Here is a 13,085-nt window from a genome sequence, read left to right as displayed (position 1 = left end):
TCTGGGAGTGTATCAGGATATTTTTGGCAATTCCAACCTGCAAAAAAGAAAGCAGTTAATTATATATCTTACTTAACATAGCACTGACACAGCATTTTTTTATGGTACCAACAATGCGCTTTATTAGGAAGGAAGTGAGTGAGTAGGGGAGGCAAAGAATATCACCCAAACAAATCCAAGTTTTAGCCATGCAGTCACAAGGAATGATTCCTCCATCAGTCCAGGAGATCTGGTTTCAGTTCAGCAATCAAATCCAAATAATTCAGCAAGTTTACCTCCAAGCAAACAAGCATCCGGCAAGTTATAAGTCAGTTTCTCTTTCAAGCATCCAGCAAGATGCAAACACCTTTAACTGTGGCCTTTATCTCAAGCAAGGCTCCTCTGCTTACACTTCACCAGTTTCTCCACAGCAACACCACAGTCTCTCCAACACCATCACGAGGGTCTCACCAACAGGGTCTGCTCCAATCTCCTTCAAGTCTTGCCACCACATATCTTGCCTGCCTCAAGTCTTGCTGCCCTGTGTGTGTAAACGTGCTCTTTTTCTTATGCTAGTCACACAACTGTTGATGATCTGACCATGCTGATTTGCAAGACCATATGTTTGCAATGAAAGTAACTGGAGACCAGATGCAGCTAACTGTAATGGATTTTTTAAAAAGGGGGGAAAAGCCAACTTTTAAAATAACACCAAACTCAGTGTGTGAAGTGTTTGGCTACTAACCAAAAGGTTGGAGGTTTAAGTCTACCAGCTGACAGGAAGAAAAACAACCTTCTCCTATAAAGAATTACAACCTAAGAGTCTGGAGGAAGGACACTGTGGGTTGAAATCAGCTCGATGGCAGGGGTATATACACCCAGAAGGAAGACTGTTGAACTAAGTATTATTTCTGTTTCCAACTTTATAAAGCAGTGTCACACTGGTAAGTATTTCTATCAATTCCAGGAGTTTCCTTATTGAGTCTCTAAGATTTTTATAGGAGTAATTTTACTTGTTCTTACTAATGTGGTGCCTTTTCTTTTTCCTTCTTGCTTTGTTGACCTGGTAACACAGCATTTCTTATCTTGCTCTGCCCAAGGAGCAAACTAAAAAATATCTAAGAGCAAAAATCCAAACAAACAAAACTAATATCAAGTGCAGTTGAGTGTACATAGTTTCTCAAATTGTTCTGATTTAGAGGAAATTCTTGAAGCTCATTTATAAAAATAAAAAAGACTGATTACCAAAATAATCAAATCATAAAATAAATTTAAATTAGAAAAATCCATTTTGTGAATTTTCAAAAAAAGAGAACTATCCACTGTCATCAAATTAATTCCAACTCGTAGTGACCCTCAATGGGTTTCTGAAGCTGAAATATTTTACAGGAGACTGCCCACCTTTCTCTTGCAGAGCAGCTGATGGATTCCTACTGTTCTGTTACCAGCCAAATACTTTACAAACTATGCCATCAGGGCTCCTTAAAAGATAACTATATAGTTAGAATTTAACTATTCTTTGGGAAATTAGTTAAGTAGACACTGTAATCTCTACTATCAATTTTCTGTAAATTTGAAATACATCTTTGGGTTAATTTTTCCATTCACTCAATGAAAATAATAAAATTATTTACTTGTTCACAAATACACTTGAAGGAGAACTCAAAAAACAGAAATTGTCTTTGAGTTGGAACTGACTCGTAGTTGATCCTCCAGCAGGTTTCAGAGGCTATAAATTACACAGAAGGGAGACTGCCCATAACAACTCAACAATATATCTTCTTCTGTCTTAGTATTATCTTAGAGAGTAACAATGCTCTGGAGACAGTAGAGACTCAAGAATATTTTTTTCAATTAACTTCATCTTGTTCAGATCCACAATCAACACCTTTGGCACCAGAAGTCCGGAAAGAAAAGGATGAGTTGCATTGGAAAAAATCTGCTGTCATGGACCTCTCCATATTGCTAGAGAGCAACAGGATCAGTGTAGAGACTTAAGGAGCACCTGATCCAGGCTCTGATCTTCTCAATCTCTTGCTATGCATCTGAGAGGGGGACAATGACTAAAGGATGATAGAAGAAGAATTGAGTTGTGGTGCTGGAGAAGAGTATTGCATATACCATAGACTGCCAAGAGAAAAAAACGGGTCAGTCTAAAGAGGGTGAAACCAGGTTGCTTGTTGGAGGCAAGGATCTTGAAACTCCATCTTAAAACTATGGACATGTTGTCAGGAGGGACCAGTCTTTGGAAAAGAACATCATGCTTGGAAGGGTGGAACAACAGTGCAGGAGAGAAAGACCTTGGATGAGATGGATTGACATAGTGACTGTGGCAAAGGGGTCAGAAATGGTGAGGCTGGCTCAGGACAGGCAAGTTTCAGAAGGTTGCTAAAAGTCATAATTGACTCTATGACATATTACAACAACAACATAATTTGTTTGCAAGCTCAATTTAAAAATAATGCTTAAAGAAAGTGCAGCTATTTTTTCACTCTATTGACTCATAATAAAAAACAGTTCAACATAAAAAAAGAAACAAATTTCCCTTTATTTTTTTCAGAGGGCTTAATTTCAATTAAGATCTCTTTTCAAGGTTTTAAGGACTATTGACTATACCATGAGCTACTAAATAACAAATTTGTCTTGAAGTACAGTCAGAATATTCCTTAAAAAGCAAGAAGCAAGAATGGTGAGATTTTTTTTTCCCTCATATACTTTGCACATGTTATCTAGAGAAAACAGTCCCTCAAAAAGGGAATCCTATAAGGGAGCTCTGGTGGCCTAGTAGCAAGAAGTTGCATTGCAATCCCAGAAGTGCACAGTTCAAATCCACCAGACGCTCTGCTGGAGAAGGAGGGGCAATCTCCTCCTGTACCAGTTGGATCTGATTTGACGGTGCACACACAGAAAAAATAATAAAAAAAAAATTTTTAAAAAGGGCATCATGTTTGTTCAGCCCAAAAGAGGAAGACCCTTAGTGAGGTGGATTGATACAGTGGCTATAATGACAGGTATAAGCATGGCAGAGCATGGTGCAGGGTCAGGCAAGGCTCATTCTACTGTACCTCATAGGCTCACTCAAGGGCCCCTACAAGAATCATCAATATATTATAAAACAGCCCATGTAAAGAAATCCCAGTCTCACTCAGGAGAATCAATGACCTATTTTTATATTTAGTGCAACATTTGGGAAATTTTTGCAAATAATTGTTACAGACATTGTGTCAATTTCTCTCTTTAAGGGTCTTCTACTTTTTCACTAAAGCTTGACCACTGTACCACCAGCACTGTACTACAGGGTTTTTATGGATGGCTTGATTAAACTGATATTACTATTAAAAACTCTTGAGATATCTAAAACTCTTGATTCTGAGACAAGAGTAAAGCTAATTTCTAGTAATATGTGATAAATACCTTAGGGATTCGTAAAATAAGATATATATGCATATACATATAAAGAAATAATATAAATAATACAGTCAAAAAAATTTTATAATGAACCTGGTTTCAAATTATAATTCATCTGCCTGGCAGTTTTGGATTTTTTTTTCCTCTTTGTTTTGTTGTTTTAATTTTGCTTCCTAGAAGTTTAGTGTAAACTTCGGCCAAATTTCCTACTCTCTCTGGGCCTCAGTTTGCTTTTTATAAAGTAGAGATGATAAATCCAGTTTTTCTGGGCTCTTGTGCTTATCTGACATACCTTCTGGAAAGATAGTTTGGTGTAGTGATTAAGCATGTAGATTCTTCCGGAATGAAACTGTCTAGGAAAAAACTTAGTCATTGTTTAAATAGCCTTGAGTAAATTAATTAATGTGTGCACCTCAGTTTTCTCATCTCTAAAATGGAAATAGTACCTACTACCTAGGGTTATTTTGAGGACTAACTGAATCACCTGGAACTCAATATTTTTGCTGTCATGGAGCAAAAATCAATCTGTTAGAATTAAAGCAATGAGTTTTCTTGAAAGAATTAAAAAGTGGTCCAACTTTAAACATGCCAAAGTACCAGGAAGGTGATGAGTTCTTATGGGACAAAACTGCAAAATGTCCATTTCTCCTGTGCAAACATTTGAATGGTTGACATTATCAATAGTTGTTTATATGTAATTCTTATTGGTTAGATTTTTGCTATAGGGTTATGTTTGGAAATTCTCCGACTATAGTAGTTGGGTGTTTTCTGGAACTCAGAGGGAATTAAAAGGATTTTTACTGCAATCTTCATCTAGTGAGAAAACTTTAACCTAGTTAGCAAACTTTCTGAGAATTCTGAGGCAGAAGAAAGATTCCAACAATTGACAAACTGACCATATGGAGTCGGGCCTACACCCCAGTCAGAAGCCCCAGTATGCCAACTGCCTGGGTTATAGATTGAAAATCACTCTTGCCATTGCTAAGTCAATGAAGACGTACCACAGGCACAAAGAAAAATTAAAGATCTAGTTAAGAATCACTGAATTTTAGGAATAAGAAAAACTAAAAATGCCATTCAGATCAAATGCCTAATTTTCTAGAGAAAAATCAAGGTCCAGAAAAGACAATGGACTTACCCTAGGTCACTCTGTTACTTAATAGCAAAACTGAAGGTCATCTGTAAGAACTTTTTTTTTTAACTTGTACGGTCAAATCAGATCTGACTGGTACAGGAGGAGATTTCCCCCTCCTTCTCCAGCAGAGCATCTTGTGGATTTGAACCATATACCTCTGGGATTGTAGTGCAGTGTCTTGCCACTAGGCCACCAGAGCTCCCTTTGTAAGAACTTTTGACTGACAATTTAGAGATATTTCTATAATGATCCCCCAGAGGGAAAGTCTTTGTTTCTATTTGATCTGTCAGCGCTTATATCTGTCAGATACTGTCAGATACACTGTCTTCCCCAGGTGTTAAGCTTGGTTATTTCCGAACATGGCAGCTCCTTGGTGAAGGTGTTTGGCGATAGACCATTTAGAGGTTGACTAGCAGGGAATTTCAAGACACTCTCAACCCCGGGCAGGGAGCTCCGGCGCATCGGACAGAAGGCGGTTCGAATCCACCCGCTGCTCCACGCGAGGAAAGTCGGGCATCGCCCTCCTGTTCGATTTACCGCCTCGGAAAACCCGGCGGTGGGGCTCCGACTCGACGGCAATGAGCGGTTTGCTTGCATTTTCTTTCCCTCCCCCGTGTTGTTGGGGGAACTAAAGCACCGAGAAACGAGACTGCAACTGCTCAATAACATTCAAGAGGAGTTGAGGTCAAGCAGGGGCCTTGCACGCACCCCGAGGCAGCGGCCATGGCAGCGGTCAAGGCCGGACACCAAACCCCGGAGCTCCACGCTCGGCTCCTTCTCGAGCTCCGACTTCATTAGCCTGATGGCTAATTATCTGCTTCCCCCCCTTCATTCTTTCTACCCGGAGAGACAAAAATCTAGATTTAAAAAAAATCTACTTTTTTCTGGTAGGCGGGTCGCTTTTCATCGGCAGATGTTGAGGAAAATTGTAAACGTCAGCTTTCCCGCTTTTCCTCTAACTTTCCACTTTCCTTTGTGCCTCAGGCATAAAGTCAAAATAGTTACATAAATTCCAATTTAAAACCTCAACTGAAGAGTGAAAAAAAAATGAACATAAAGAGGACAGCACAGGCCCTCACCTCGCTCCTCCACGTTCCCTCTGAGGAGTCTCAACCGCCCTTCACCGCCCCAAACTGACCCCGTAGGCTCATAAATAATAAACGTGGGCGTGGCAAAGCATCTCATGAATAATTCATTAGCTCCGCCCCCGAGCTGAGGCTGGAGGACAGCAGGCGGCTCTAGGCTTCATGAATATGCAAAATAGGGGCGGATGGAACCGGACTGGACCGGTAGAGCCTCCTTGCGATGTCAGTTACCCTTGAACCAGTTCTTTGGTCATTGTTGTTGTCGTCTTAGTCGGTTTATCAAAAGCTGCGTGTCTCCTGCGCCCTGTTTCTCGTGTTTCAGAGCCCTGTCTCTGCTCGCTGGCCAGAAGGATCCACTAACTCAGCAGACTGCAGGGTCCCTGGGCGGAGAAAAAGTTCGGAGCAGATCATTTAGGAGGCTGCGCTTTATGAGGAGGAATGTGGCATCAGAATTGGAGGACGACTCATAACAATCTGCGTTATTACGCAGATGACACAACCTTGCTCGCCCAAACCTTGCAGAGTTTGCTGCAAAAGGACGAAGACTGCAGCCTTCAATATGGATTGAAGCTCAACATCAAGAAGACAAAGATTCTCACCACAGGGCCAATTGGCAACACCACAGTAGATGGAGAAGAGACTGAGATTGTTAACAATTTCAGCTTTCTGGGCTCCACAATCAATAATCTTTCCACCAGTAGTCAGGAGACATAAAGACGTATTGCATTAGGAAAATCTGCTGTTATGGACCTCGCCAGACTGCTAGTGGGTAATGATGTCAGTCTGGAGACTAAGGTGCGCCTGATCCAGGCTATGGTCTTCACAATTGCCTGCTATGCATCAGAGAGCTGGACTGTGACTAAGGATGACAGAGGAAGAATCAATGCTTTGAGCTGTGATTCTGGAGAAGGATACTGAACATATAACATGGACTGCCAAGAGAACTAACAGGATTGTCCTAGAGAGGATGAAACCAAGTCACTCCTTGGAACCAAAGATTTTGAAGCTCCATCTCATGTACTTTGGGCATGTTGTCAGGTGAGACCAGTCATTGGAGAAGCACATCATGCATGGACGGGTAAAGGGACAGTACAAGAGAGAAGACCCTGGAGGAGATGGAGTGACAGTAACTGGTAAAAGGGGTAGGGGATCTCAGAGTGAGATTGGCTCAGAATAGAACAGGGCACAGAGCTACTGTGCATAGGGTGGCTGTGAGTCACAGGGACTTCACAGCACATAATAACAAGGGCCAGGTGAACGAACTTTGGTAGTCTTGCTGCTAACCCAAAGGCTGTGAATCTCTGGTAGTTTGAATCCACCAGCAGCTCCCAGCAAGAAAGATGAGTAGTCGTCTCCTGTTGTCATTTACAACCTTGGAAACCTGGTGGAGGATGACTGACTGAGTCAAAACTGACAGCAGTGAATTTCAGTTTTTCAGAGTTGGAATCTTCCCTATAGAGGTTGGTTGGAGCTTTTCAAAGGTCTATGGAATCTGTGTGACACATGCAGGTTGCCTCAGGAAGTTCTAAAATCTGAAGCAGTCACAAGACTACTTAGGAGGAGGACCCCAAGTTGTATCATCAAACTCTCTGTATCCATCTAGACAGACCACGCCACTCACACGACACATTTAAAAATCTTAACAAATGAAAAGAATTTAATTACCCATAGGAAACAGATCCATGATGAATGGTCCTCCCCAGCTTGAGAACTGCCAGCAGAAATGGGGACTCTTCTATGCATGTCCTGACTTTCCACCATGGACAAGGGACTAGGAAGTCCCTTTTCAATCAGTTGTATATTCCAGTGGCTACTAGCACATTGTGTGTGTTACAGTATATATCTTCTCCTGACCATCTGAGGAGAGAGTGGTTAGAGGGACCAGCAGAGATTGTTATTCCGTTAGCCCACCAATTACCAGCCTTGGTTGCCAGAGGCAAATATGATTTGCCTGAAAATTAAGATTTTTTGGTGAATGGATTGAGTTGTTATATGCTGTCTAGTCAGAACCAACTCATAGCTGATTCTCCAGTGGAGTTTCAGGAGCAATAAATTGCAAGACAAGAGATTGTACATCTCCCAATCATGGGTCAGCTGAGGGATTTAAACCACCTGCCTTTGGGTTGGCAGCACAACTCCTTGCCATTAGGCTACCAGAGCTCTCTGCCTCGCTCTCTATAAATACATACATATATATGGTACAATGAATTACATAACAGCTCTTCTAGCCATAGACTTCCATTTTCCCATTCTATTAATAGCTTGTCTATGCTTAAGATCTTATTTTGGAGCAAGTTATTTGTTACGTTAAGGAGGTAGGGTTAGAGTGGGATGCATTCTGAAGCCTCAACTGTACTGCAAGGTATAACCCAAGTCATCACCCTTAGTTCTCTTGGGAGTGTGTTTTATAGCCCTAAGATCCGCAGTGGGTGAATGTTCCTAGGAGGCTGAACACTTTTCTTTCTAAACAGTGTATCTAGCCTGATCTAGTTATTCTGACAACTAACAGCCTCAACCTGCAGTTGCCTGGCCAGACTCTGCCAACTGTGCACGTTGCACTATCGACAACAATTTCTCTGATGGTTTTTTTAGTTTCTGTGAGCCCTTCCAGTGAATTACAAAATCCAAAGACACAAACAGGAGTGAAAGGGCTGAGGAGAGGAGGAATAATCAATGTTAGAGAAGATGAAGAGGTACAGTTTAGAAAAGTTAGACGTTTGGCACATTGTTCAGTTCAGCTTTGTAGGAACCAGTCTTGTACTGATCTTCATAAAAGGAATTATTTATGGTGTAATATCCAATTCTCAGTCTAAAGTTTATCATTCAAAATGTTTTTTCCAGCCAATGATGAATTTTATTTTGTGCTAATGCAGTTATTGTATTAGGGAGAGATATAAGCCCCCCCCCTTTACTAGAGGCTTACATAAGCTCATGGGACCTCAGTGCTAGTTCTCGTTTTGGGATGCCTGCCTTTCCAGTTACACTACAACTGATAGTCTACAACGTTTACCCATCTCTGCAAAACCAGCCTGCATACCTATAGACAGGTGAGTCATTCCCCTGATGGATCTGAGTCTCTGGGTGACCTTTTGAACCCAAGGGACATAGAGGAGCTAGGAAACTGAAAAAAAAAAAAGGAGGGGATGTTGATGTCAGAAATCATGGAGTTCAAGCATGTGGAACAACTGACTCGACACTTCTTTGCTCAAGCCCATAATGGTAATCGCTGCTTCCGTCCATCTCATTGAGAGTCTTCCTCATTCACTGACCCTCCAGCTTTCCCAGCATAATGTCTCTCTCCAAGGACTTGTTCCTCCTGAGAATATGCCCAAAGTGAGTGAGACTAAGTTTACTATTCCTGATTCTTAGGAGCACTTTGGTTGTACTTCCTTTAAGACTGTTTCGTTTGTTCTTTTGGCAGTCCTTGATGTATTCAATACTCTTTGTCAATACTACAATTCAAAGGCATCGATTCTTCTTCTGGCATCCTTATTCACTGTCCAACTCTCAAATGCATAAGAGGTGAATGAAAATATGGCTTGGACCAAGTACACCTTAGTCTTTAAATGGATATCATTGCTCTTTAGAGCTTTGGAGAGGTGCTTGACAACACATTATCCCTCATGAAACACATCTTTTGATTTTTGGACTGCTGCTACGATGCATGTCAACTGTGGATCCAAGTAATATAAAATCTTTGACAACTTTAATATTTTCTCCACCTATCATTGTATTGACTATTGGTCCAGTCGTGAGGATTTTTGATGTTGAGATGTAAGCTGTATCGAAGGCTGTAGTCATTGATCTTCTGCAGTAAGTACCTCAAGTCCTCACTTTCTGAAAGCAAGGTTGTATCATCTGTATAAAGCAGGTTGTTGATTGTGTCTGCGTCCAATCCCGATGCAAACATCCAATAACAATTTGAACGTGGAATAGATGATATATAAATCTAGCAAAATTGTAAATTGTAAAAAAACTGAAACAATGCATAAAAGTTAACATCCTAGGGTGGGATGAACTGGTATTGGCCATTTTTAATCAAACAGTCAATCACATGATTCAGAGAAGGGTTTAGGATCTGGCAGGGTTCCAACCGGATGACACCTAACTTGCGCCTATCCAAGTTTAATTGTCTGAATAGTTAGATTAAATTAACAAAATCCTAAAAGGAGCTTTTAAAAATATTCAACGCAACAGATTTTAACACATTTGAGCTTGAGAATAAAGGGTACTAAGGTCATCAGCCCCGGTGGGTGAGTCTTCAGTGTTTTTCCTCTAGGGTGGGAATCCAAGTTCAGAGCTTCCAAGGCAGGTGCAGGCGGCAACGCAGAGGCGAGGCCTGGCGGTCACGTGGCTCGAGCCCGCGACTCTGAAATCCAACCAGAGAGTCGCGAAGCCTCCGCGGTTCCTAGAAGGGACGCCAGGTGGAGGCGTTCCGATCGGCGTGCGGAAGTGGAGTTAGAGGGTCGGGGGGCTGCTGGAGGCTGCAGCAGGGAGGGTCCCCAGCCAGCCAGGGATCTGGAGAGGGGAACCCAATTGCCGCGGCCCCGGCAGGTAGACACAAACGCCCACGCTGATGACTTCCCGGAGGAGGAGCGCTCTGTAAGGTCAGAAGTGCACCGGAGGCTTGAGAAGGAAATCACTGGTCGGACGGACTGGAGCGGTCAGGGCGAAGCCACGCTGGTACCTGCTGCTCCAGGGGAGAGAACACCCCCCCCCCCCCAGGAAATGACTGCCACTTTCCGAGAGTCTTCAGGGCCCGCGGCGTGATCTTTTTCATACTTTCGGCAGTATCAGGTGTTTGCATGGAAGAGGAACAAAGTCAGATGACTGAATGACTGTTGTTGGGGCGTGCATTTAGTAGGAACCGACCCATCACAGACCCTCCAGCAGGTCTTCAGAGGCTCAATTGAATGGGAGGAGATTATCCATCTTTCTCCCGTGAAACAGCAGGTGGATTCGAACCGTCTTTTTGTCTTTTTTTGGGTTGCCAGCACAACTCCTTACCAGTAAGGCTCCAGAGCTCCCCTGTTGTCGTTAGGTGCTGTCAAGTCGCTTGTGACTCCTAGCGACAGCTCTGAACCCTGCTCTATCTTGAGTTAGCCTCATTGTGATACACCCACCCCCAGTACTCCTGTCAGTGAGTCAATCCATCTCATCCAAGGTCTTCCTCTCTTGCACTGCCCCTCCACCTTTCCAAGCATAATGTTTCTTTCCAAGGACTGGTTCCTCCTTGCAACATGCCCAGAGCTCCTGAGTTAGTACTGTTTGGTTTGGTTTTGTTGTTGGAGGCGGGGAGATTGTGATTACTGATAATATTAAAATAGCTGAAAGTGTTCACAGTATTCTGATGTAGTATTTTAGCTTATGCTATGATGTTGATTTCTAAATGCCCAGTAAAATCTGGTGCACAATAAAAAATCCATATATGGTAGAGCCAATAAGGATCCACAGTGCCCCAATGGGACAGAGTAGAACTGCCCCACTGAGTTTCCAGATTTCTAAGTCTTTGTGGAAGTCTGCAGCCACACACCATTTCTTCAGGTTGATTGGCTGCCAGGTGGGTGTGAGCAGGAGAGGATTATTCGTCTTTCTGCTGTAGAGCTGCTGGTGAATTTGGGCCACCAGAGTGGCCTTGTCTTTGGTTTAGCAGAGAAATTCCCTAGTAACACGACACCACAGCATCCCTGTAGACATAGTACATATGCGATTTTCAAGGGGAAACTTCGTGATTGGTTACTGTCTGCACAGTTGGCAGAAAGTGTGGCTTCAGTTCAGATGAGTTCCTTTAACTCACGGATCTGTACAGGTTAAAGTTAACTTAATCTTGTGGTAAGGTGTCTTCCAGCATGATTGTTTCAAAAAGTTTTTCGTTAACTCTCTTTCTCTCCCATCCCACACACACTTTCAGTTCCCCCCTTCCACATCCTCCTCTTAAATGGGATATGTACATCAGACACTGATGGAGTTGAGACTGTTCCAAGGATAAAGACAGGTAAACCTGTCCTTAGGGAAGTACTGATCAGACATGCTAAATGGGAACCATTAGAATTAACTGAACCCACTTGGGTTGTTAATTTGAAGCAGTAAAGTTCCTGGTGGACAAAAGAGATTATTTTGATTAAACATAAATTAGAGGACTAAACACAGGGGCTGTGTATTAGCTAAGGCATTTGAGAGGGCCTCATTCTTGGCCCTATTAGAATTCCCTTTCTCAGGAGCTCTGGTCGTATAGTTTATAGGGAGTTGCAATGCTAACCCAAAGATGGCAGCTCTGGTGATTCAGATTCACCAGCAAGCTTCTCAGAAGACATGCAAGCCATATTCTGTGTGATTTACAGCCTCCTGAAAACCCCATGAAGGGTCAGCTTTCAGGCAGTTCCAACTTGATGTCAATGTGTTTTCTCTCAGTTCTGCCCAGTGAGAAAGATTCCAATCACTGCAGGCCTCTCTCACCACATTTTTCTACCCTTCATTGTAGCCAGAAAGCCAAGATCATGCCCCTTCTCAAAGACCAGGCTATGGAAGCTGTGATCCTGACAGCCAGGTGGAAGGTAAGCTGTCATTTCCTCTCTGCTTCCTTGGACGTCATCACTGCCCACCAGGTATAGCTTTAATTCTTGTGTGAAATCTTTTGGATCAGTTTGGAGATTTTTTTTTCCTCTCTTGGAAAGTGTGATGTAAAAAGGTTGAATTCAGAGAGGTTCAAATCTAGGTTCTGATACTCTTTAGATGTGTTATGTTGCCTTCTGCCAGTTCCATAAATTCCCTGGGCTAACGCTTAACACAACCTTATCTATAAAATGAAATAATGACAGTACTGATCAGAAATGTTTGTGAGGGTTAAATGAAATAAAGCATGTAAAAAAAAATAAAGCATGCTTTAAGTGGTATCCTGTTACAGTTAAGGTGCTTTGTAAATTTCAGCTATGTAGCTGTCTTTGCTCTACAGTGAGCGTTCCTGTGCGGCTGTTATACACTCTGTACTATCCCCTGAGCTGTAATGAGACACATACTATGTTTTTAGCAGGAAGATAAACTCTTACCTGAGAAGTATATGGAAATAAGTTCTGAATTGTTAGTATTAAAAGGTTCAGTGGAAGCTTAGTAACTTGATTTATTACATTGTGGAAGATAATTAAAAGGACTTTAGTTTAAAAGTAAAGTCGATAAGGAAGCACAACAGGAAACAGGTCTTGGATTATAAATGTGGAAGTTGTGCAGCAAATGTTTTGGAGTTGTTTGTTTTTTTTGTTTTGTTTTTTTTTGTGTATATATATATAGATATGTTGTTGTTGTGTACCATCGAGTCAGAACTCATAGCTCCAGTGGGTTTTCAGAGGCAGTTAATCATAAGGGAGGAGATTGCCCATCCTTATTCCACGGAACAGCTGGTGGACTTGAATTATGTGCCTTAGGGCTTGCAGCACAGATTCTTGCCATTAGGCCACCAGAGCGCTGTGTGTGTGTGTGTGTGT

At 42.1% G+C, this 13,085-nt stretch overlaps 1 protein-coding gene across 1 annotated transcript in view; it reads left to right on the top strand.

The window, feature by feature from the left end:
* The first annotated feature begins 12,104 nt into the window (after positions 1 to 12,104).
* Positions 12,105 to 13,085, top strand: part of ZNF789 (zinc finger protein 789) — a 9,480-nt gene continuing 8,499 nt past the window's right edge. Inside the window, exon 1 of the mRNA XM_006896593.1 lies at positions 12,105 to 12,161. Within this exon, the coding sequence (XP_006896655.1) occupies positions 12,105 to 12,161 (57 nt within the window). The remainder of the gene's footprint in view (positions 12,162 to 13,085) is intronic.

This window comes from Elephantulus edwardii, unplaced genomic scaffold (assembly GCF_000299155.1).
Source record: "Elephantulus edwardii isolate Elephantulus edwardi_28Jun2011 unplaced genomic scaffold, EleEdw1.0 scaffold00186, whole genome shotgun sequence".
In the NCBI taxonomy this organism is placed as follows: domain Eukaryota; kingdom Metazoa; phylum Chordata; class Mammalia; order Macroscelidea; family Macroscelididae; genus Elephantulus; species Elephantulus edwardii.
This window is presented reverse-complemented; position numbering and strand designations above follow the sequence as displayed.